Source organism: Mugil cephalus, chromosome 4, assembly GCF_022458985.1.
Source record: "Mugil cephalus isolate CIBA_MC_2020 chromosome 4, CIBA_Mcephalus_1.1, whole genome shotgun sequence".
NCBI lineage: Eukaryota > Metazoa > Chordata > Actinopteri > Mugiliformes > Mugilidae > Mugil > Mugil cephalus.
Window position 1 is genome coordinate 15,601,565 of NC_061773.1, and position 26,151 is coordinate 15,627,715.

Consider the following 26,151-nt stretch of genomic DNA (forward strand, 5'->3'; position numbering starts at 1 on the left):
CAGGCAGTAGGTGCTTTGTTCAAATCCTGGATGTAAAGGGTTAAAATTAGAAAGAAGTCACCTATATTTCCCATATGAGGAGTTGAACCTAGACCACCTGGTCGAAAGCCAGAAATCCTGACGTTTTAAGAAGAAAAAATTGTTGAAAAAAAGTAGTTTTATATGATCCGCCTTGGACTATACACTGATATGTCAAAACATTAGAAATACTGGTGAAAACAAATCCTTTCCAATATAATAGTCGTGCACTAAATCCTCCTTCATGATTACTAATGTTCAGTTTTTTTCTTTTCTTTTTTGTGTCTGTTATTTATTCTTCCGTATAGCACTTTGGCACTCTGTGGTTGTTTTGAAGTGCTTTATGAATAAAGTTGGATTGGACTGGATTGAAAGAGCATCAGAAAGGTGGTGATTCATCTGTATGATCATTTTGGAGGCCGTAGCTTCTGGTGCTGTTTCTGTTCTTTAGCCTAGTTCACTGACTAACATGTCAAATAAACGCAGCGTGTGTTGGAACAACAACTGACTGATGGAATTTTTTTTTAATGTTGACTGTTATGTAATAAAAACACAGTAGAAAGTGATGCTTTGAAACAATGAAGTCTATGTTCATGACCTGAATACATATGCTGAGGACAGACAGCTCATGAGCTACATACTGTGAGCTGCAGATATGTATAGCCTGTATAAAAACAGGCTGCAACTCTGCACCATCAATAGCATTTAATAGAACTCCACCGCACATTGTCAGGTGAGATAGTGTAGCCAGGTTAAATGAATCATGGGATCATAAATGTCATGTGATCAGTGTCTAGTCGACATGATACTTAAAGCGTCATGTTACAGCAGTGAAGCTGACAAACTGACTAGTCGACCAGCCTGTACAACCACTAACTGAAAAACAAATAATAATTAACAGGAATTATGTCGCCGCCAGGGTGCTGAAAAAAAAACAACAAAAAAAACAAACAACAAAAGCAATCAAAAAAAACCCCCAAAAAACAGGCGCGCCTCATTATTTTTTTTTTGGTTTCCTCCACGATTCTTGTTTTTGAGTATTTGCAGCATATTTGTTATCAAATCCAGGAAGAGTTACAAATGTTATCTGATGGTGTTTCAGACTGGGTTGTGTTGGTATCTACACTATGTGTGCAGGTGTTTGGTTTGTGACACTTCTGGTTTGTTTGCATTCTTTGTTGTTTTAGTGTCTGTTTGTTGATTTATGTCTGTATTTACATGGGCCTCCTGACGGTGTCCCGTGATGTGTGGCAACAACATGTTGTTAGTCAGAGCCTTTGGGTGTTCATTTTTTACATGCAGAGCATCTTCTTCTTCTTCATCATCATCATCATCATCATCATCATCATCATCATCATCATCATCATCATCATCATACTTATAGACAGATCACAACAGCAATCCATTATCTCTAATCTAAATCTAAAACCACCATGTAGACCCCAATAATTACTTTATTATTATTATTTTTAATGTTATGTACTTACATATTCAATTACTCTGGTGCATTTCTTTGTGTTGTGGTGTTGAAATGCTGGATAACAGTTTATTGTTTTGTTTTAACATGATTTTTTTTTTTTTTTTTAGAATATTTTTTGGGTAGACTTTTTTCCTTCATTTGTTCTGTAACAGTTTAATATTATTTATTAATTTATACAGATGTAATGCTTATGTTAAAGGGCTAAAAATTTGATTAATAATAACATATATATTTTCTGACATTTTCTTTTTTATACTTATACATTTTTGGTAACCATATATATTTATTTATTTGTTATTTATTTGTTTTAGCATTGTATCGTGTACATATCTGCTCTTTGTATACAGAAAATATACAGGTTGTGTATTAATTCATATGGATGCAATGTTGAAAATTTGGCAAAAAATCACACAGAATAAATAAATAAATAAAAGTTTGCATAACTAGTTTGTGAACCGGCTTCTGGAGTCTTCTTCAGAAGCCGTAAATAGAGACGATCTTTGTGAGTTGGGCGTAGAAACTACAGTGTAAAATAGTTTTTGACATTACGTGAACCCGAGATTGTGTTTTTTAAATATTTTTCTTTGTTTCTTTACATGAATTATATGTGTGCATCTCGATGCTGAAATGTTGGTTAATGTTTCTGTGAAGAAATAACGTTTTAAGATCTTATTCTTGCGTCAGATTCTGACGCCTGGTGTTGACTCATGCCTCTAAAGACGATCTTTGAAAATGACGACACCGCGGCTGAGGGAGGGGGCGTGGTCACCGCGGAGCGGGGCGGCTCCTGATTGGCCGGTGGGGAGTGGTATATAAGTCGTGAATGAAGCCCTCCGAGCAGCAGCTGTAGGTCAACGGAGCACATGTGCGGAAGAAACCGGGCGAAGAGAAATGTGTGAGTGCTGAAGCTGGAAGAAAGAAGATAAATTCACAAAGTCTTGGTCTCTTCTGAGGACGCAAAGCTTTAACGTGAGTCGGCTACATCCCCTGTTCCCGTTCTCAGTGCTTAGTATCGCTTTATTACGCGAGGTTTGAGGCTGTGAGAGCAGGTGACGTTTTGTGCGTCATGCAGCTGACCGGCGGGAGGTGGGTGGGTGGTCCAGCCTCGGTGTTACATATGCAGCCGCTGAGATCGACCTCTCCCACTGTTTCCTGCTAAATTTAGACAGCAGGGATAATTACATATGCGCGATTATATATGTCCAAACAGTAAAGTGACTTTTAGATGCTTTCTAATGTACCAATTTTTAAGTTTAAAATGCGTGAAATATTGAAAATGATGTTCAGTTTTTAATCTTATCTTCTCACATTATATTGAAAGCTTTTAAAAACTATTTTAAAGAGCCGGTAAAGATTATTTATGGTCGTATGTGCTCACACGTGCAAAGAATTTGCTTTGGTTTGATTTAATAAACGTGAGGAAGGACACAAAAAATACAAAGAACATAAAGAAAGTCTGGTCCTGGACAGCATATGAGCAGTATAGTTTGTGTGTGCATGTGCAAACTGCACAGTATCAAGCTAAATATAGACCGTACTGATAAGGGTTTCATACACATGGAATTGAAGGACATATCTTAATACACAAAAAAGCTGCAATTCTAGATTATATATGCAATGATACTAACCTACGAGTCAAATCTTTATAGATGCCATTATAGGCTGCTAGTTTTTAGTTTTAAGATGCCTGAAAATAATTTAAAAAAATGTCCAAAATATTCAGTTTTTAATCAAATAAACCTTTAAAATATTATAATTTAGAAAAACAACTTCACATTTTTCACCATTTTTCTCAGCAAATTATATATTGCCACATATGCTCACATACCAGTGCGTGGTGTAAACGGTGTAAATGAACCAAGAATATGTTGAAAGTCTGGTTTTAAATGGCAAAGAAATGGTACAGACTGTGCATGCATGTTCTAAAAAAGAGCCAGGGAGTAGACAAGTGTTCACAGCATTTAGCTAAATTCGCAGTTTTTTGATGAATGTTTCACATTTTGTGACATTTGATTTTAAAAACGAACATATATTCAGCAGATCAATTATTTAGCAGAAGGGGATTCATTGTCATACACGCTCAGACATAAAAGGAATCAGTCTGGTGCAATACACATAAAAAAAAAAACAATAAAATGCACAACACATAAAAAAATTCTAGAAAGATTTAATAGCAACGAAACTGCACAAATACTCAGAAAGGACATTTAATATTACAAAGGAAAAGCTGCAATTCCAAGTTATGTAAAGATCTTACTCCATAAGTAAACGTCTTTATAGCAGGATAAGCTGTTGGTTATAAACAATCAATTCATCGACACTTACCTTAAGTCATGAAAGTAAGGACACGCGTTTCGGAGAATGACGCCTTTCAAATATTGCTTCCCGTGCGTTAATGTGTAAGCTGCATTTTATTATTATTGTCATGTAGGACTTTTACTTGTTAAATGACGAGCCAGCGACTGGTGAGAGTGGAGAAACTTTTGCTCAGAAACATGCAGCTGCGGAGGCTTAGTCGCCTGCTGAGAGGTAAATAAATGCTGAACTACCCACAGAGTTGAAAAGGAAAGATTTCAGTATTTAAATTAAATCAGGGAAGGCGTCTGCCTCCTGAACTGGCACTGGAATGTCTGAGCTCTGAGGCCTTTCGTTCACGAAGCCCCCTTCTGGGTGTTTGGGCACTCGTCTGATAACAGCAGACTGATCCAAACTGATCAGCCACAACATTACAACCACCGAGAGGTAGAAGTAAATAGCATTGATCATCTTGTGGCGATGCAAGTGGATGTTACTTAGACACGTTCCGCCCACCAAGATTAGAGTGAGATATGTAAAACAGGACACCATCAGAAGTCCCATGCCCGTCCTCTGATGGGTTTTGGAGGCACAAGAGACCTACACAATAGAAGTCATAATGTTATGCCAGATCATTGTACACACATGTAACAGTGGGTTAAATGAACAAAAGAATGGTTCCAGTAGCGTAGCTGCATTCATCCTCGTCATCATTTAAGGCCTTATTGTGGGCGTTTAGTTTCACTTGAACATTTTTTTTAATTGCTAAAAATAACACAAAAAAATTCTGCAGCTGTAAATGTCTTTTTTTTTTTTACCCCTCATTTCCTGTTATTATGAAGTCAGGTTAACAATTAATTAATTAAATAGTGATTCATAAGATAATCATCAGAAGTACCTACAGAGAGGAGGTCAGAATGTGGCAGTTCGCACAGAACTAAAAACCCCGAAAGTTAGTTTTGAGTTTATGTTTAAATTTAGATATTCGTACGCAGCATGACTGACTTTAGAGAGCATATCAGCCCATAAAAGAATCCAGGAGCCCTTAAGGTCTGCATCGTTACACACCAGTTTATAAGCAATATCTCCGGCTAGACGTCGGCAGCCTTCACAGACTCCTGCAGGTCTTCGCCAGACATAATTAAAATCTCATTAGCCGCCTGGTCCCGGTGCAGATGGCAGATGGGCCGCCCATCCGCGGGATGCTTTTAGGTCAGGGCAGGTGCCATATGGAGGGGTTTTTTTAACCAGTCACGGCAGTCAGACGCTGTTACGTGGAAAGAAAGAGGTGTCTCTTTGTTAAATGAGGCGTCAACTGGGTTAAGACGGTTTGTGTTTGTAGCTTTTTCCCGCCTGCTCCAGTGAACCATTCAGGCTTGGCTTTATGTGTAGTCACACACATCATCTAAGCCGGGGCATAAACATATAAATAACAACCGCTCCGTGGGCTGCGTTTGACACCTGTGATGTAAACGCTCTAGATGTGAATTAGTTTGCAGGGAAATTGCTCTCATTGGTTGGAGGATTGTCCATGTGCGTGTTCTCTGTGTATCAGCTGAAACACACCACATATTGAACTCCTCATTAAGTCAGACTCGCACCATCCTGTAAAATCCTGAAATAAAAGCCGACTTTGATTGGTTTTAAGTCTCATTTTTAAATGATTTTATTTCAAAAAAAGCTTAAAAAGAAATCAATTGGAAGTCTACCAGTGGCAACAAAGCAAAAGTCTTTAGTCTAGCTTTGGTTTGTGGGTGCAAACTGTGTGATTATAACCTGTTACATCATCATCGCAGGAAGTCTGTGCAACCAGCGAGGCTTGCATCACACCATAGTTAAACACTTCCCTGAAGCAGCTAGTGCTGCGTCATTGTTGTCGTAGCTGTTCTGCTGGATAGTTCATCATATAACACTTTCTTCTACTGCTCTGAGTGTTACAAAGTCCAGTATTGTATATGCGTCCTTGGATCAGCTGCAGCTCAAGGCGATCAACCTGTTTTGCCACTCGGGTTCAGTGTTATCTGATTAGTTGGAGAAAACGTTTGAATATTTGTCAGGATCAGCTGATCATGCACGGTGAAACGAAAACAGCCCGACTGTAAAGTAAATACAGGAAGGGAAGGCGAAGAGGGTAGACAACATCCAGTAGAACACTGTCCAAGAGCTCAGGTCACTTTAATTCTATGTAATTATGCTGCATGCTCAAAAACAAGAGCCAGGGTGTGGACAATGAGCTAAACTCAAATATTTCCAATGACAATATCACGTTTTTTTTTTTTTTGACATTTCCTTTTTGAAAATGACCAAGAAGATGATTTCTTGTCGTACGTGCTCAGATATACAAGGAATTTGCCTCGGTTTGGTGCAGTAAACTTGAAAAAAAACTATATAAAATGTACACAATATACAAAAAATATCCAGACGGGCTGGTTTTAAATATCACAACGTCTGAATAAATGAGCAGATATTCAATTCTTCATGTGTTACTATTTTTTGCTCACACAGAATTTGTCTCGGTCTTCGGTGCAATAAACACTAGAAACAACATAAAACGTGGAAAATGTACAAAAACGTTGGTACAGATTTTACATACATGTGCCAAAAAAAAAAAAAAAAAAAAGAGCCAGGGAGTGGACAAAAATGTTCACAGTATGAAGTTTTATCACACTCGGCATGTGCAGGCACATGATATTTACATTTTTTTTTTTTTTTCTGGAGCCAGAGACTAACATAAAAATGCAAATTCTATTATTCTTTTTAAACAGAAAGTCTTCCTGTTCGCTTAGAGAATAAAAAAAAGAAAAAAAGAAAAAAGAAGCACACCCAAGTTTGGCCCTTTAGCAACAATTTCCAAGGTGGAGCTCTGGACTTTTATAGCGACTTCATACTACATGACGTCAGTTTAACAACAAGAACAAAAAAATGGGTGTAGGACGTGCTAACTGATGGGTCACGGCTGATGCCAGCGCGTCACGAATGGCACCATTGATCGATATGTGTCATGCAAGAATTGAAGACTATAATTGTCCTGTGTGAGGCGCAACTATCAGGTGTTATTAGCCGCAGCTGCAGGGAAAAAAAAAACCCAAAGGACAGGTGTGAGTGGAATGATTGTGGTGCAGGAAATAATGAGTTTGTTTCCTATAAAGAGGACACAGTTTGCAGTCAGCATTGGCTCAGGTGTTGGTTTTAGCGTTGGATTAACTTTTAACTTTCTCGGCGTTTAATGTAAAACACATCGCTAAATTCCATTCTCTTTATATAAACACCAAAGACAATGGCCTCCAGTGACTCAGGCGACTGCGCAGCGCTGCAGATCAGGGCGTTAGTCACTGTTTCTTGGCGGACGTTACAAGTATTTAGTGCCAAAGAAACACACACACACACACAAAAAAAAAAAAAAAAACAAGGGAAACTAATTATCCCTTCAAGGAAACCGTGCTACTAGGACTGCACGTAGTCATGTGCACAGACGGTGTGTGTCTGTGTGTGCGTGCGTTTTTTTTTTTTTTTTTTTTTTTGCTCTTCACTAAACTATGAAGCTCACTGGAGTCTGGGCCGGATGCCAACCTCAGCTCTGCTCTTATGTAACCTCCTTTATCTCTCCCAGCTTCTCTTCTCTTTTCTCTCCAGCTCGTTCGTTCCTCTTTTTTCTTCATTGCTTCAAAGTCCCGTTCAGCCCGTCTTGACCTCACATCCTCACCTCCCTCTTCCTCTTTTCTCTTCTTCTTCTTCTCCCCTGGTTTCGTCCTCTCCCTCTCCTCATCGTCCTGCGCTGGCCTGCGTAAGCATGACTCTGCAGGTTGTTCAAGTCGACCCCGCCGCTGCAGCTGGCCTTGGCTCGCACGGGCGCGCGTGTGCACAGGAGTGAGATCACAGTTGACATAATGATCTATATTTTGTCCTCTCTCTCTCTCTCTCTCTGTGTGTGTGCATTGTGTAGGTGACCCCCGTCCCCATTCGGTTGAGTTTTAATGAGTAGGAGCGGCGACAAAGAGAGGTTGTTCCTGCGCAGGAATGTGAAAAAAAATGTGAATAATGAGCCCTGAGTGGAAAGTCCGAGTCGTCACTCCCACTCGTGTCTGTACAGATGAAAAATTTGCACGCCTAGGGCCTGAATACCGGTTTTGGCGGAGAGTTGCGCACGACTTTGGCAATTTAACAAGATGAGATTGCTAAGATCCTTCTTCGTTTAAATCACGTGTCGTTTTAACCTTTAATAGTAAAGAGCTTTAGATTTTCAGTGAATGACAAACAAGCAGAAAGAGGTATTTATCCAACACGGATCTCAGCTTTAATGGTGCGAGAATAAAAAAGAAACTAAAAAAGTGAACTTTATTTTGCCGTTATTAGACAAATCTTTACAGAGAAAGAGAAGTTCATGAATGAGAAAGAGGATGACTTATAGGAAATACCAGGCTGGTTCTGATCCTGAGTCACCGGACTGTAATCTGAATTCTTCGCCCCGCGCTTCATTTAGGTTGCACAATACAATGTGAGGGCGGCCTCTCCATTATGGGACATGTTTCCACCGATGCAGAGACAAAAATACACAATCGGATCGTCCCACAGCCACGTATGTGACATATGCTTCTCTGTTAAAGAGCCTTCGTCGGTGTTTGCTCTTTGCACATGTTTTGCAGTCGCCATCTTTCAACACACACACACACACAGGTATCATCAGATACGCTGCTGTACCAAATTACATAATGACTGTCTAACATCCTCCAGGCTCCATATTTCAGAGTCAAACCTGTCAAGACCAAATTACCGGTAGTTGCAAGTCTAAAGTTCACGTTCTAGACACTGCCTGAAATTGACTCACAGAAATTTAGTGGGAACAGGAACTTAGTTCAGGCTTCAGGGCTATCGGAGGATCTGTATCTGACTCTTGACAAAAGAGAAGTCTAAATAAAATCCAAAGTATTTATCATCATTATTCTCAAGTCGGTGACAAAATAAAGGCCATTCAATGAAGATCCAGACTGTTTGCGTCGGCTCTCATCGTTGAGCCCAGGCTTTATCCAGCTGTTTCCATGAAACACCTGTCTCGTTCAACTGAGCCTGTGCTCATGGTGAAATGTGATCTCGACTCCTGTCAGCGTGCCCTTGAGTCGTCAGTGTTCCGCCCGCACGCAGCTGAGTAAACTGCATCGGGCCTGTTGAAATCGTGGGTCCGTGACTTATTAGTCATATTTTTGGAGTGATTTATGAGTTTAGATTAACAGTGTAAATTCATATGTAATAAAATATGATTTTTTTAATGTCGTAAGAGCTCCAACACAACCCTCACAAACCGAAGTTCTTCAGGTTGAGAGGAATTTAGTCCATGAGAATCTAATGTAAAGAGTCGTCTCCCTGACACTGACTCTCTCCTGTTTGATGTCGGTTTGATGTCAGGCCACCATGGCTTTGTTTGCCTGAGGTCATGTTGCTGTGTTACACCATGAGGAAGTGTGTGTGTGTGTGTGTGTGTGTGTGTGTGTGTGTGTGTGTGTGCGTGTGTGCGTCAGAGGTGAATGGAATCGAACATAGTCATCATTAGGCTGCTGACTGGCCTTAGGAATTATTAGCTAATCCACCTCTGGTCCACTTTCTCAGTCTTATGTAACAGCTGTAACATGAATGATGAACATGACCATATAGTGATAACATTTTTTTTTTTTTATCTTTTGTAGGAAAATGGATCTTCACGATAAAGACATTCTCCCTGGAGACATTTTGCCTGTGGTGATCATCGGTGAGAAACACACAACAAAGCGCACACATTGCTTAGATGCTTATATTGGCTTTGCTCATGTGTAGCTGTGTTGTGTCTTGTTGTTGTGCGACCTGTGGCCCTCAGATTACAGCGTAGTAAATGCTCGCCGTTGCAGAGTTGTCAGAGAAAGGGGCTGGAGACCTGTTCGCACAATGACTTCTAATAATAGCCCACTGGCTGAGTAGAGCTGAAGTAAAGCCACAGCGAGAAGCAGGGGGGGGCAAGTGTTACGCTAAATAAACGGGTGGACGATTCAGCGTTGACACAACAAGACCGCCGTTGTCGCTGTCTCTAGTTTTGGTGGTTTGTCTCACTTATCGGTACTAGTTGGAGCTCTGCCTGTGGCTTTGAAGGACGTTACGTAGGAAGTGACAGTGGTTGGACTCAAACCTGCACCTCAGGCTCTAGGACTGTAGGCTCAGTTCACAGCATGCCCACGCAACCAGTCCCAGGCTGCATTATCTTTGTGCAAGAAAAACAAACGGACGTGATGAAACTTATACTTGCAACTTACAAGTGTAGAGCAGCTGATGGTGGTGTGTAACTCTTCGTAGCCTTATTTCCTCTGAGGGGCTGAATGTATTCACCAGCTGGTCCCTGGCTGTAGTCCTTGTGGTGCATTCAAGTGCAACGTTTTGGCCCAGACACAGGAGACATCGCATTTCAGAGTGATTAAACCAGGAAAAAGTCTGAATCGTCAAGAGCATGGATTTTGCTGAGTTTGTTCTTGTATGAGCTTAGTGTGTTAAAATGTGAATTTGTGAAATCACGATGACTAAGCATATTTGCATGTTGCTGACTTTAATATCAGTCATCCAGTGACTGTGCATGTTTTTAGTGGCTGCGGTCATTGATGCATTTTAAAGGTAAATTATTCAAATATTTTGTTTGATGTTGAGCTTATTTTCAGTTCTCTCTTAGAATTTTAATTTTAAATTGGCTAATGGAGAAGTACGCACATTCTTCCTCACAGGTGAAACCAACAACGACATGTACAGACAGTAACAACAGCTGCAGGCTGACAGTGAAATCTGAAACCAATCACACAGATTAGCTAGTACAACTTGACAACAGCACCAAGACTTACCACCTAACCCCCCCTCTCTCTTTCTGTTTCTCAGGTAATGGCCCTTCAGGGATCTGTCTGTCATACCTCTTGTCAGGTTACACCCCCTACCTGTCACCCGAGGCATCGCACCCTAACACCCTGCTGCAGAGCAAGCTGGAAGAGCAGCCTCACCTTTCGCTGCTAGAGCAGGTACAAAGATTTCTGCTTTTGATTTCACTTTGAATTCAGTCAGTTGTCACAAATGGGGCTCTCACTGACTGTGTTTGTTCTCTGTCTTCAGGATCTGGAGTACCTGTGCGAGGGGCTGGAGGGCCGATCGTCCAATCCCGTGGCGGTGCTCTTCGATTCCCTGCTGCTGCCCGACAGCGACTTCGGACTGGACCACATCTCGCCGCTGGAATGGCGATACGAGCCGGAGCGTGCGGTTCCTCACCTGGTGCTGGGGAAGGGTCCACCGGGAGGAGCCTGGCATGTATGTAGCCACAAATATAGATGTTATAATACTCACAGGCCAGTTCATTAGGTGCACTAGTGAAAAGGTTGTAATGCAATAGTCTGGTACTACATCTGTCAGCAACAGCCTAAAACAACAATAGAAGAGAACAAATGAAAAGAAATTATATTAACTTTCTTTATATACGTTGTTGTGTTCTACTGATTATTTAGACATTGTATGTTTCGTGGAGTTAATCAACAGATCTTTTCATTTTTCTGCCTTACAAAACAATAAACAAATCTCCCAAGTTTGTCCATGAAAATGAAGTTAAATTTAGCAGACATTATAGTTACATCTGCCGGCGGCTGCTTATTTGCACACACTGACTCTGTGATGTGCATGTGGATGTGGATGTGACTCATCTGAATGAACAGAGCAGTTTTATACCCAACAACCTGCGCTAACGTTAGTTCTTTTTTTTGTGTGTGCAGGCTATGGAGGGCTCCATGCTAACCTTGAGCCTGGCTAACTGGATGGAGCTTCCTGGTCTCAAACTGAAGGACTGGATGAGAGACAAACGCAGGTGTGATCATTAGAAAATCATTACATTCTGACTAGTAACATATTAAAACTTCAAAAAAGGTTCACTCAGCTCATTGGTTGCTAACCTGTCGTTGATAATCTGTTTGCAAGAAGATTGCTCTCAAGATAAAGAGCTTTTAGCTTGTCGGCCAATTGGATGAAAACGTCGTTAACCTGGATAAAGCATAGATTTCTAGTTTCTAGTGGCCTAGTGATAGTGTTAGATTTAACATTTCACCACATAATAACAATGTTATTTCTGGTGGAATGAAGTTACAGTACAGGCCAAAGACGACCTGACACTGTAGTGAAAATATGAGTCTGAGCCTTAGTTTGTTTTCCATATGGGATAGGGTTGGCGCCAATTTAATTTGCATAAAATGACTACTATCACAGTAACAACTGGTTTATTTTCATGTTCCTTTGTACTTCCTGTTCACCTCTCTTAGACTCTAGGGTAATTTGGACGCTGCTATTTATTATTTATTTATCAAACCACTTCAGGTCTGTATCTTGTACTAACGGGTGATTTCAATTTGTTTTTATACCAGAAATGTACGAAATGACCGTGCAACACCAGCGGAGATCGCCTCCTACTACCAGCACTACGTTACCCAGATGTCCCTGGAGCACAACTTCGCCTGTGGAACCACCGTCACCTCGGTGACCAGGCAAAACGGAAACCAGGAGGGGTCACCGGCGTGCTGGCGAGTGACGGGACTGCAGCGAAGAGAAGGAGAGGAACTGGCAGGTACGGTGAACGTAAACAACTTGTGATAGTTTCAGAAGAGGATGTTTAGACAATATAATGATAAACTTCCTGTTTATTTTCTCCTGTTGCTAGGTGGTTCCTCTGTTTCCGAGGAGGTGCCTTTCTCCGTGTTGGCCCACAATGTGGTGCTGGCGACGGGAACGCACGACATCCCGGCCCGGCTCGACGTGGAGGGCGAGTCCCTGCCGTTTGTGTGCCACTCCTTCTGGGAGCTGGAGGCCGCCATCTCTCGCGGCGAGCTCGACCAGTCCTCGGACCCGGTGCTGGTGGTGGGGGCGGGGCTTACGGCGGCCGACGCTGTACTGGCTGCACACCACCTCAACACGCCCGTCTACCATGCATTCAGACGCTCCGTCACCGACCCTGGCCTCATCTTCAACCAGCTCCCCAAACTGCTCTACCCAGAGTACCACAAGGTGAGGAGCGCTGCCATGGATGACCCAACTAGTCAATACTTCATTAATTAATTTAGCTCTAACCTCTCTCTTCTCTCCTTTGGCCTCCAGGTTCACCAGATGATGACTCAGCAGCAGCACCAACCGAGCCCTCGGCCACAGGACCACGCCCAGAACCTCCGCTCCACTCCGTCGTCTCCATCCTCCTCCACCTCCTCTTCCTCCTCGTCCTCTTATCCGGGCTACCTGAGCTTCCCCCGTCACAGGGTCGTGGAGTTCCGCCCTGACAGGAAGTGCGTTTTGGAGTCGGACTCCGGCGAGCGGACGGTGGTCCAGGTCTCCAAGGTGCTGGTTCTGATCGGCGCCCACCCGAACCTCTCCTTTCTGAAAGACAACGGCCGTGAGCTCGGCATGAACCCCAAAGAACCGATCACCTGCCGGAGGAACCCGGTTGAAGTGGACCCGTTCACAAACGAGGTGGTTGCAGCAGAGGGGCCGGGCATGTACGCCATGGGGCCGCTGGTCGGAGAGAACTTTGTCAGGTTCCTGAAAGGAGGAGCGCTTGCTATCGCTAGCGACCTCGCCAAGAGACAGAGGGCGGGAGGGGAACTGAGCCCGGACAGATTAATGGACAGATGGGTGGACAGGCAGGTGTCGGAAGCCGAGGTCCTGCACTCGTAGCAGAGTGACGGGACGGGAGAAAAACTAAAACTCTGAACGCATCCGGGACTTGCACTGGTTTGGACAGATGTGGATCTGGTGCGGCAAAATAAAAATCCTCCAGATGTGAGGCAGCCTGAGGAGCAGCTCCACAAACACAGAGAGCTGTGATGATAAAATCAGAAATGCAAAGGGCAGCCATACTGTATGTTGATGGAGGTAGATGCTGTAGTGAAGCAGAGGCAGATGGTACGTTTGGGTCGTCCCTGTCGATAGATTAGCAAATAGCATATCCAGAAAACAACGCTAAAGTAGAGGCGACTTGTTTGTTTCTTCAAGACGTCTTCAGTTAGAAACGACTGGTGGGGAGTTTAGGTTTTCATCAGGAACACGTGTGGGTGGAGCTCACCTAAAACCCACAGGACTAATAAAGAATGAATGACCAAGACCATCAGACACAGTAAAGATGGCAACGTCCATGTTTACCTTTGAAATTCTTTCCTAATGGTAATTAAATGTGCATGTATGAGAATAGAAAAAAAGTCTGATTTTAATACAAATACATTGTTACATAAATACATTTTGATAAGAATCTTTTTACCTTCATGTTGTTAAGGATTTGTGATTTTGCAGTAAAAAACAAAAACTCACCTCATCGTGCCATCTACCTGTCAGACGACGCAGTTTATCACCAATAAGCTCCTTCACAAACACTTAAACCAAGAATTCGTTCCTGGTCTGTAATTTTTGTTTGATTTTAAAGACAAGTAGAACACATTATATTTAAATAACCACATCTACATTTATTAATGGTTTACAACCTGCAGTGGACGTACCAGTCGTAAACTGGATAAAAAAAAATAAATTACTAGTGGACAAAAACAGATGTGGAGAAGGAGAACTGATAGTTTTCCTTTAATCACAAAAAAGTTTAATCAGTATATAAGACCAAACAACCCTATTTTTTAACCCTGACGATAACATGTTGTTAAAAAAGTTTTAACTTCTGTTTTTTTATTTGTTTTTTAACACTACATTGTTCAGAAATAGTTCAAACTAATCTAATAATTTGCTGTGTCTATACATAATTCATGACGTTGCTGTTTGAATCTGTGCTGCTTTTGTTTTTCTGTTTTTTTTTAAATCATGTGACTGTACCTGTCTTTGTTCATCTCTGATGCTTCTGAAAAGATTTTATACTTCACAAAACAACAAAATATATATATATTTTCTAATTCTCTAATGAATATGTTTCATTCTCAGTGTTTCTTTGGCCTCACTGGACGATCCAGTGTGTAATCCGGTCTGTCCGGCTTTAACTTCTTTGATTCCTTTTAAAAGTTTATATCTGATTTTAGAAATCAGGACGACGGACATTGATCTGTTCTAATCTATCTCTGTTGAAACACATTTGATATACAGAGAGTGATCTGGTTATTAACACCTCTTCCTCGTCCGAAAAATGATTTAGAAGTAGTTTGAAGAAAATCAGTTTAATATAAATATGCAATAAAAAGTAGTTTGTATTTTTATACTGTGTGGCGACTTCAGCTCAGTTGTACAAAATGCTGCAGAGAAGCTTCACTGAGCATGATGTTAATCTTATAAAGTCCCTCTGCAGATATTTATATATGTATTTTTACATCTATGAGGCTGTTAATAGCAAAATATTTAAGATTTTAGAACTGTAACTCCGATAGTTGGCCGAAGCTTGGACTTAATCATCGACCGACGTTTGTGTTTGTGCCAATAAAATGCCGACGGCCACAATTTGATTTTATATAATAATTATAATAATAAGTCCCACAAAAATGCCGGCGACCTGTCTGTGGTCCTCTGCTTCATCCTCACTGTACTAAAAACTTTAAAAGAAAATGATAACTTGCCTAAACTGAATTTATCTGGGACTATTTTTTGCGGCGGATTAATTCATATTTGGTTCTTCAGTGAGGAATTGTTGCAGCAGTGACACAAAAAACCTACCTACCCATAAAAATACCAAAACAATAAATAAACGTTTAATTGTAGCAACAGTCCTTTGCTTCTAATTTTAGCTTTATTCAGCTACTTATCAGAATATGTTAACATTTTTGCTATAGTATATATTTCCACTATAGTGCACCTAATTTTAAAGAGACAAATATAGAAGATATTCTGTACAGTATTAATGTTTTCTATATTAGTGACGGGAATAATTAAATATTATCAATGGATCGTTGGGTCTTGTTATAAATACATTCACCAAAAACTCCCAAGAGTGAAGCTCACATCTGTGAGGTTTTTTTTTAATAAAGAAAATTATTTAAAATGTCCTAAATGTCAATCAATGAGGTTAGTTTGACGTGAGTTTTAATCCAGGTGGTAATAGTTGATATGTGGCTGTACATTACTACTACTGTAATTCAATTCAGTTTAACAGCACCATAAACCACATCCTCCAGAATGATCCTCCAGTTGAATTATTTCAGCATCAACTGAACATTAGATTAGTCGTGAAGGAGGATTCAGTGTAGGACTGTTTTATTAGATTGTACCTAATGAGCTGGCAAGAGGGTGCATGTAGATATATGTTGTAGAAGCAGAATGATAAACTGGGAGTTCAAGAGTTTAATCAACTGGATCTTTTATTTTTTCAGCCTTTATTTAACAGTGCAATCTGAGGCGTGTCTTCCATGTTATTTCTTTTTAAAAAATCCTGACGCAATAAATGAATCGTGTGTGTCCATGAAAATGAAGAGACATTTAGCAGACGTTATGGTGTGTTATATTAGAATTCATTCGTTTTGACTTGTGTACCTAATGAAGTGGCAAGTAAATGTATTTTGGGGGGTGTTTATGTTTGATCTGAAATGATTAGTACAGGAGTGCCTTAAGAGACATTATCCACAGCTTTATGTTTTTGTTTTACAGCAGAAATGATATCTGAATGTTTGCTTTGCAGTAAAAAATAATAAAAAAAAAAATCACATCCTGCTCATCTGTCAGTATGTTTATCAAAAAATATATATCAAAAATAATTATTTCTGATTTGTATTGAACAGGTGTCTCTCTCTCATCTTTCTTTTTGGTCTGTTTCATTGCGTGTTCATTTTTACCATCAGATTCATTCACAACAGAATATGACTGAAATGTAAACAATGTAATCTTAGGATCATTTACACTGGACACTGACTCATTTGCTTAATACGACCTCCATAATGTTCCAGATTACTGAAAAACTGGCTTACTGTGTTTCTCTGGTGCGGCGACGTCAACTGCCAACATCTTCAGAGGGAGAACATGCACATTGCTGATGCATGGAAACAGCTTCTCAGTAAAAGTGTGTGTGAATGTGTGGATGTGTGTGTTCGCATCGGGGTCAAAGAATGACAGCGTCCCTCTGTCCCAGTCCAGATGAACCCTGATCCTCTCGAGTTTATTCACTGGCAGGAAAACGTCCGGACCCGGCAGTGAGCATGTTGTGTATTGACCTTCATAAAACCCGATTCCCAGCAGTCCAGACATTATGGGACCCTTCCTCACGACAGACTCTGCTGCTACACCGAGTCTCCAGTGAAAATTGTCTCCGACTTCAACGTCCCAGCTGTGAGTCCCCGAGTCAAAGCCCTCAGAGCCGAGGACAATGCGGTAACTGTTGAACCTCTCTGGGTTTTCAGGAAGCCTCTGCTTCTGTCTGAGACTCACACTGGTCAGATCTTCAGACAGGACGAGGTCTGGATGAGCAGTGTTTGGGTCCAGAATCACAGGACTGTAGGAGACCTTCTCCTTCATCTTGTTCCAGATGTTGTAGGACAGGTTGCCCAGATGTTTGGCCACATCTATGAGAGCTCCTGGAACCAGCTGTGGATCATCCATCAGGGGGCACTGCTGGACTCTTTCCACTGCAGCCTTGTAGTTGAGCAGGAATGAAATGTCTCCAGCTTTCAGCTCCTTCTCTGTGACTCTGATTGTGTCTGAAAGAGCTGTTATCTCTATGCTCAGAGCATCAATCTTCTCCTTCATCATCCGACTCTTCTGCTCCTCTTCCTCCCTCAGAGCTTTGATCCTGGCCTCCTCTTCCTCTTGTAGAAACTGGTAAAGCTTCTTAAACTGCTCCTTAATTGTCCTCTCAGTGTGTTGAGCCTGCACTTTAATGTGTTCTGCTGTTTGATCACAGTTTACTTTATCATCTTCAAAGACCTTTAGTCTCGCTTGTAAATGATTAAAGCGTCTGTGGAGCTCCTCCCTGTGATCCTGTGCCGCTCCATCGATGGCTCTGAATATATGGTCAGCATGCGTCTCTGAGTCCAGACAGACGACACACACGGGCTGCAGATGATCCAGACAGAACAGTTTGAGTTTCTCAGAGTGCAGGCTGCAGAGAGGCTCGGACTTTGTAGAAGCTCTAAGATCTCTGTCCAGTAAGAAGGCCTCACACAGGTTCTTTAACACCAGACTAACAGGTGGTTGTTGATTCTTTGACGATTTTCTCTTACAAACAGGACACTCTTGCATTTGTTTTTCGCTCCACCAGTTCAGCACACAGCCCTTACAGAAGCTGTGTGTGCAAGAGAGGACGACGGGCTCTCTAAAAATCTCGTGGCAGATGGAACAGGTGAGCTCCTCCTCAGATCGCGAAGCCATATTCAGGAGTAAAGTTGCACCAGGCAGCTCAGAGCTTAATCAGATACAGTTTCCTCCCCCATGTACAAAGTTCAATAAAAGTTACTTCCACATTGACTCCTGTTTTGTTTCATAAATCTCACGTTCAGTGTTTGAAGTCAGAAAAATTTACACCACACACTTTCGTCTCAGTATGGAAGTGGTAAGCTTGGTCTGAAGGTAACTCTTACCGCCCGTTTGCCTCTCCTTTGGATCAGTCAGGTGAGAGGTGGAGTTTAATCTGCTGATGCTGCTGCTTTGACCCCGTAAACTCAAACATGGTGCGCAAAGCTAAAAACCTGTGCTCGTGTACACATTATATATTACATTATATGTTTCTCTGTTCTCGTTGACTGATACACAAGAAACTGAGGATAGAAGTTTGAGCTCTGATATCAAAACATGGAAAAACAAAGTCTTCAGTCTGCACACATTTGTTTTCAAGACTATGCTATCGACATTACTTTCAAACCTCTTCTAAGGCAACATTACATTACATAGGTTATGACCACCGACGGGTGAAGTGAATAACACTGGTTCTCATGGCTCCTGTCACTGTGTGGGATACATCAGCCAGCAAGTTAACATTTTTCCTCAGAGTTGATGTCGACTCAGAACTTAGCAATCTTCATGAAGTCTGATCCAACAGATGAGATTCTGTAGCCAGTGTAGGCACAATGATGCTTTACTCAGTATAAAGCTTGGAAACCTTGGGTCCTGCCAGACCTTGTCAAACCTTTTCTTGGAAAAAGTTTACCCTGATGATCAGTGGGATAATACTCTCTGGTCCAATAATGGTTTGAGGAACAATAACATCCAGTTCAAGGTGTTGACTTGGCCTCCAAATCCTTCAGATCTCGATGCAATCCAGCTTCTGTGGGATGTTCTGGACAAGCAAAGTCCAATCCATGGAGGCTCCACCTCTCAACTTAAAGCGGGACGTCAGAAAGCAGGGCCTAAACAATATTTGGTCATAATGTTATGGCTGTTTAGTGTATGTTTTGACACTGATACAACTTTTGTTGTTGTTATCTGCTTGCAAAGGTTAGAAAAGTATAATGAACCAGTGCCAGAGTCACATTGTGGCAGTCACAGCATTTGTCCAGTATGTGTCAGTATTTGTTTAGTTCACAATCTTTTGCTTTCAGTTTTACACTCACCTAAGTAATAACACTTCACGTAGACTTTTGCGTTCAAATTACACTTCATAACACTCATTCCTTGATTAGTTTGAAGTGTAGATAACACTTTTTCAAACTTTATCAAAACATTTTTTTGGCAGTTTTGCACCTTTGTCCTCTGCCTTTCTGCTTGGTCCCTAACAAATAAAGGGCAACACCGACAACAAAATATTGATTCTCCAGTCTTATACATAAAGGATTGGTCGTTGCTCAACAATTATCAACAATTTAAGAAGAAAATGAAGAAGAAAGCATTCAGTGCCTTTTGTGCTTCAAGAAAGTATACAGCAGTGAAATATTGATTCTATAATATAGAATCTACAGTGATGCATCTGTATGATTTAAAAGTTATTTATTGTCAATGGTGTGCTTTTGTTCTCATGTTTTTTTCCGTTTTATTATGAAATCTGCTGGTTTAACTTGCTGCACTTCCTCTCTTTCTTGTGCATTTAGACCGTGAACCCCTCACTCACTAGTCTCGCCGGTCTCTAGTTTTATTAAATTAATTTTAAGTACTAAAAGTTGTATAAAAAGCTGTTGTGTTTCCTTACTTATATTACTTCTTCAAATAATAATTAAGTAAAGAGTGAAGCACATATGAAGCACCATTTTAACAGATGTGTATGATGCACCACCTCCAGTACAGATAAAACACCCCATTTTTTCCACTTCATCACTCCAATGCAAATCAGAAGACGTTTCTCTTCCTGCTGAAATGAAAATGGTAAGATTTCTCTGCTGACAAAACCAACAACTGAGAGAGAGGAGAGCTACAGGAGGGCTTGCTTCAATTTGCCGCTGACATCAAACAGTGAACGTGAGTTTCATGTTTGCTATGTGTTTGCAGCCTCACTCGATGACAAGATGACTTTAACAGTTGACTGAAAGGTTTTGCAGCCAGACATGAAGGGGCACTGTCTCCAGTGTGTGACAAGTCCCCGCGTATTTCATGACTCATACCCAAAGCAGGAAACAGACCCAGTCTTTGTGGCTAAGATAAAGACAATCAGTTCACAAAACCTGCAACGCCCACAGGGAGAGGACAGCTACAGGAGGACCTGCTTCAACCTGATATTGACTTCAATCTGTGAAGGTGGGTTTTCAGGTCAAGATGACAATAACTTCATAGAAAAGTGTTTACCTTCATGTTTTAACTTTGGGCCTCCTGTTTACAGCCGCAATGGCCTCTGCAATGAGACAAGACGTGAGCTGTTCGATATGTCATGAAATATTTAGAGATCCTGTTATCCTGTCATGCAGCCACAGCTTTTGTAAGAACTGTCTGTTTAGACAGTGGAGAGAGAAACAATTACGTGAATGTCCTATATGTAAGAGCACATCTGGAAGAAAACACCCACCAATTAACTTGGCTTTAAAGAACCTGTGTGAGACCTTACTGGAAGGAAGTCAGAAAGCTTCTATAAAGTCTGAGCCTCTCTGCAGTCTGCACTCTGAGAAACTGAAACTGTTCTGTCTGGATCATAACAAGCCAGTGTGTGTCATCTGTAGAGACTCAAAAGCACACACCAATCATAAATTCAGACCCATTGATGAAGCTGCACGGGATCACAGAGAGGAGCTCCAGAAATCACTGAAGCCTGTACAGGAGAAACTGAAGCTCTTTCAGCAGATTAAAGGAAACTTTGATGAAACAGCAGAACACATCAAGTTCCAGGCTCAACACACAGAGAGTCAGATTAAGAAGCAGTTTAAGAAGCTTCACCAGTTTCTACAAGAGGAAGAGGAGGCCAGGATCAAAGCTCTGAGGGAGGAAGAAAAGCAGAAGAGTCAGAAGATGAAGGAGAAGATTGACGCTCTGATCAGAGAGATAACAGCTCTTTCATTCACAATCAGAGTCACAGAGAAGGAGCTGAAAGCTGAAGACGTCTCATTCCTGCTCAACTACAAGACTGTAGTGAAAAGAGTCCAGCGACGCCCCCCGATGAATGATCCACAGCTGGCCTCAGGAGCGCACATAGATGTGGCCAAACATCTGGGCAACCTGTCCTACAACATCTGGGACAAGATAAAGGAGAAGGTCTCCTACAGCCCTGTGATTCTGGATCCAAACACTGCTTATCCACACCTCGCCCTGTCTGAAGATCTGACCAGTGTGAGTTTCAGAGAGAAGAAGAAGCTTCCAGACAACCCAGAAAGATTTGACCACTTTCCAATGGTCCTCAGCTCTAAAGGCTTTACATCAGGTTCTCACAGCTGGGATGTTGAAGTTGGAGACAGTACACAATGGATTGTTGGTGTAGCAAAAGAATCTTCCACAAGAAAGGGACCAAGCATTATGTCTGGATTATGGGGTGTATGGTTATGTAATGGTACATACACCGCATTGTCTCCAACAGATCCCTCCTCTTATCTCCTTGTGAAGAAGATGCAGAAAATCAGAGTCCATCTGGACTGGAACAAAGGAAAATTGTCGTTCTCTGATCTTGACACTAACACAAACATACACAGCTTCTCACACACTTTCACTGAGAAGATGTTTCCACTCATTAGCACCTGGAAAAATCTGCCACTGAAGATGTTAACAGTGACATCACATGATATGGCCAGACGGTTTGCTGATTGTGATGATGATGATAACAATGAAGATGGAGGTGATGATGATGATCATGATGATGATCGTGATGATGGTGATGATGATGATGGTGATGGTGATGTTGATGATGATGATGATGGTGATGGTGATGATGATGATGATGATGATGATGATGATGATGATGATGATGATGGTGATGATGATGATGATGATGATGACGATGATGATGATGATGATGATGATGATGATGATGATGATGATGTAGGTTTATGTTTTGTTCAGAGTGACAGTGGGGATGATTCCAATTTCAGAGAGTAATGCTTTTAGTTTAAAAGTTGTTTATTCCAGGTAACCTCACTGTTGAACCCTATACTGACAGTATCTGAAGCTAGTCCCATCTCACTGAATTACACATTGACCCTGATAACATATCACTTAAAGACAAAACATCAAGGCAACATCTGTTCAATGGTTTACTGTATCCACTTTATCTCCTCTGTCTGATGCTTTTTTTGTGTGTGTGTGACAGTGAAAAACTTGCATTAAGAAATCTCTGAAATCTCTGAAACTTCCTTAATTTCTATTTTAAAAACCTATGGATACCCTTAGCTGCCCTGTGTTATGCCTGATCCTCAGTGGTCTGGCCTGTTCTCCCTCCTGTGCCAACATAATATGTCTATTCTCCTTTCTAGCAGATAAGGAATTTACTTCTACCCGTTTTTCCTCAATTGCAGCTGCTAAGCATTTCAGCACCTGGTTGTGATGCCCAAGACTAACCCTGCAACATGTCAGAATGTGGCTAAGTGTACATACACAAGAACACACTGGGCAGGCAGCATCCTCCCTAAACCCATGGATAGAAGGAACCACTGGTTTAGGTTCAGGGGAGATGGCAGCACATCATAAATTGCCCCTATCATAAATCTGATTCAGCTAGCCTCCATGCTCCACAGCTCTCTCCACTTCAGCTTCCTTTTCTCTACACTCTCCCAGTTCACCCACTGTCCTTGCTTAGCCTGTGACACTGCCTTAGTGCATCTTAATGCTTAACTAGTTACCAGGGAAAGTAACTTTAAAACTTTAAAAAATACCTTTGCAGCTCTTGTCTGAGAGCCAAGTTTGATGACAGCTTCAATGAGTTGCCTCCCTCCACATATTGCAGTGCATCAAATTTAATTTTTACAACAGTGTTGTAACAATGGAAATAGCAATTAGTTAGATTACCCTATACTGGAAAAATAACACCGTTAGTAACGCTGTTTATTAGGGCTACGGGATAACGCCCGAGGCCCTATAGTTATACAGCGTGTTTCTACTAAATTTGGCTCCTCCTCCTTTTTTTCGTTTTTAAAACATGCAGTTCGATCGGGATCGGCGTGCTATTACTTTTCTTACGTCGTGAAAAACTACAACAAATTTCCCATTGAAAATAAATGGGAGGACGGAAAACCCCAAACGCAAAAAAGCCCGTTTTTCAAAGGTCTACTGCTCAGGCATACTTTCACCTTTCATTTAAACTTTAAAATGTAGACACAAGCCTTGTGTATTGGTTTATTAATCCTCGTTTTGATAAGTCTTATAGTTTTTGATCAATCACTGTTCAATGACCATGAAAATTTCTGTTGAAACTCGTTTTAGAGTTTGCGGAATGTTACTACTTAGAGTGAGAGAGCGTGTGTGAAATTGGTTGAAACTTTTCTCTTTCCATGCTCGTCCCGGCCACAATTTACACACTAGACACAAGATTTAGTCCACAGTTGTAGACAAACTTGTTCTTTCTCTCACAACATTGTCAAAGCAGTGAGACGAACAGAATTTAAACTGCGAGCCTCTGTTGGCGGTAAAGTATCTGTCTGCTCTCCATTGACTACAATGCAAAGAATTTGACAGAGAAGTAGAAGGGACCTATGTTTTTAACTCGCGAGTGTATCCAAAATATTTACTCTAGAAGGACAAAAAACATATCAAAATCTTCAGAAAGGTCTTGCAATACCCACGGTCTGCTTGTTTTTCTGACAGGAGGTACCGTTTTGTCACAGTAAGCTCAAATGTGAGACCAGCGAAAAGTGGGAAAATTAGCTTGTTTCTCCATGTCTGTCTGCGTCCTGGCGCTTCTGTTGTCATTGACGACTACCTTGGGTTGCCATGGCAACCCTGAACCACAGGCCAGAGCCACAGCCGAGACCAATTAATTTAACAGGGACTCCTCTTGATGTCTTTGCTGTTAATACAGCTGATCCCTGTGTCCTGCACATTTATGTTACAACAATACACACCAACACACACACCTCCCCACCAACACAGGTAACATTGTAATTACAGTTACACACACACACACGTGCGTGAGCATGCCACACACATACAGAAACATACACACACATGCACACACAAACACACAGGTAACTTTATGTTATTGCAGTTACAGATACACACACGAAGAGTAGTAGGACGCACACAGATGTGTGCGAAAGCACGCATTACTCTCTCACACACAGGCTAACTGTGCTAACCATAAGCTAACTGTGCTAAATGAGGGTTGAGTGTGCTAACTGTGCGACATGTGGGTTAACTGTGCTAAATGTAGGCTAACTGTGCTAAATGTATGCTAACTATGTTAACTGTAAGCTAACTATGCTAAATGTAGGTTAGGTGTGCTAACTGTGGGTTAACTGTGCTAACTGCGGGTTAACTGTGCTAACCATAAGCTAATTGTGCTAAATGTAGGCAAAGTGTGCTAACTCTCATGTTGACAGAGACAGTAACCCCGGCAGTAGCTCCCCGAAGCACTTTCAAATTTCCCAGAGGGAAATTTCTAGTTTTAAAGATGTTATTCTCATCATTGCTTAACATATAACAAGCCATTGATGAAGCTGCACAGGTTCACAGAGTTTTGACTTCTGTCCCCAAGAAGTTTCAACACCATTCACACCTTGAGCCTCCAGGCTCCCATTGACAATAGCCTCGTTAGAGCTCTATTCACAGGGAAATAGTGACCCCAGTTTCTGTTCAAGCAATTTCTGGTGGGTGTTACCCACAGAGTTTTCCTATTTAAACCTCAATTTCCCACTAGTTTATCAGAACTTAAGAAGCTACTCGGATGAGTGGTGAAACATCTTCAAGAAATCCTATGAGTCCAGCTGACCTTATTCAACGCTTTTTGGATTCTGAAACTAATACAACTTTTGTTATTTTACCTGCTTGCCAAAACTTAGAAAAAGCAACCAGTGCCTGAGTCACATTGTGGCAGCCACAGAATTTGTCCACCACCAGTGTCAGTATTTGTTTTGTTCACAATCTTTTGTTCACAAAGCCTGACTGAGAAGGTCTTTTAAGGACAGTCCAGAGGAAGTGAAGAAAACCATTCAAAAGATGGTAGAAGGGGGACTGGACTGAAACAATCTTAAAGTTTTCATTAAAGAGGATTTGTTATTGTGTTGAAAGATAATTATTTTGTTTGTATATAATTTCTCTTTTTGATCACTTATCTTGGTTCTCTCCGGGTACACCGGCTTCCTCCCACCTCCAAAGACATGCTTGTTAGGCTAATTGGTGACTCCAAATTGACCCTAGGTGTGCGTGTGAGTGCGAATGATTGTATGTCTCAGTGTTAGCCCAGCGATAGGCTGGCGACTTGTCCAAGGTGTACCCCCCCTCTCGCCCAATGCCAGCTGGGATAGGCTCCAGCAAACCCCGCGACCCTAGTGCAGGATTAAGCGGTACGGAAGATGAGATGAGATGAGATGAGATCACTTATCTTATATTTAGTTAGTTTAAGTACGTTAGATGCTTTATGTTAATTGTTAGCCAAGTTGCCTCTGTGTGTGTTTTGGATTTGTCCCAAGTTTATATAACACTTGGGACTAATCCATACAACAACATTATTAAAACATTTTCTTCCTTTCTGCTTCCATTATTTTGTGTGCACTATTGTACAGTTTCTGATGAATGCTCTGTTCTCTGTGAATGCTCTGGAACTACAAAAGATGCCTAAAGGAAAAATATTTTGAGCCTCCAGTCCTATACATAAAAGACTGGTTGTTGTTATCGGCCTCCACTTACATGACCTCCATTTACTCTCAGAGGTACAGAGTCAGGTGATTTCTTGTACACGCTCAGCTGTAACTGTAATAAGTCAGGGTGTGTCCATGTATCTTTATGTGCGTAGTCTAAAGGTCTTTGATCAAATTACAAGTCGACTGCTCTGTTTTCCTGAATCTGTTAAAATGAAACTTATATTTACTCCTGTTTTTGCCTTTGGAGTTTATTTCACCCAGTTGTACCCAGTCCTATTTCTATTAATTAAAAGT

At 41.3% G+C, this 26,151-nt stretch overlaps 3 protein-coding genes across 3 annotated transcripts; 2 read left to right on the plus strand and 1 right to left on the minus strand.

The window, feature by feature from the left end:
- Window positions 1–2,329: 2,329 nt before the first annotated feature.
- On the plus strand, window positions 2,330–16,441 carry osgn1 (oxidative stress induced growth inhibitor 1). The gene is made up of 8 exons (XM_047582904.1): window positions 2,330–2,467; window positions 9,472–9,533; window positions 10,676–10,812; window positions 10,904–11,095; window positions 11,551–11,642; window positions 12,193–12,392; window positions 12,486–12,829; window positions 12,920–16,441. Exons 2-8 carry the CDS (start codon window positions 9,476–9,478, stop codon window positions 13,487–13,489), a joined length of 1,593 nt encoding a protein of 530 aa, XP_047438860.1. The 5' UTR covers window positions 2,330–2,467; window positions 9,472–9,475; the 3' UTR covers window positions 13,490–16,441.
- On the minus strand, window positions 16,157–18,506 carry LOC125006653 (nuclear factor 7, brain-like). Its single transcript, XM_047582905.1, has one exon. The coding sequence runs from the start codon at window positions 18,089–18,091 to the stop codon at window positions 16,676–16,678; it is 1,416 nt and encodes a 471-aa protein (XP_047438861.1). The 5' UTR covers window positions 18,092–18,506; the 3' UTR covers window positions 16,157–16,675.
- Window positions 18,507–20,274: 1,768 nt separating this feature from the next.
- Window positions 20,275–22,585, plus strand: LOC125006330 (nuclear factor 7, ovary-like). Its single transcript, XM_047582272.1, has 2 exons — window positions 20,275–21,912; window positions 22,579–22,585. Exons 1-2 carry the CDS (start codon window positions 20,471–20,473, stop codon window positions 22,583–22,585), a joined length of 1,449 nt encoding a protein of 482 aa, XP_047438228.1. The 5' UTR covers window positions 20,275–20,470.
- The last annotated feature ends 3,566 nt before the right edge of the window (window positions 22,586–26,151 follow it).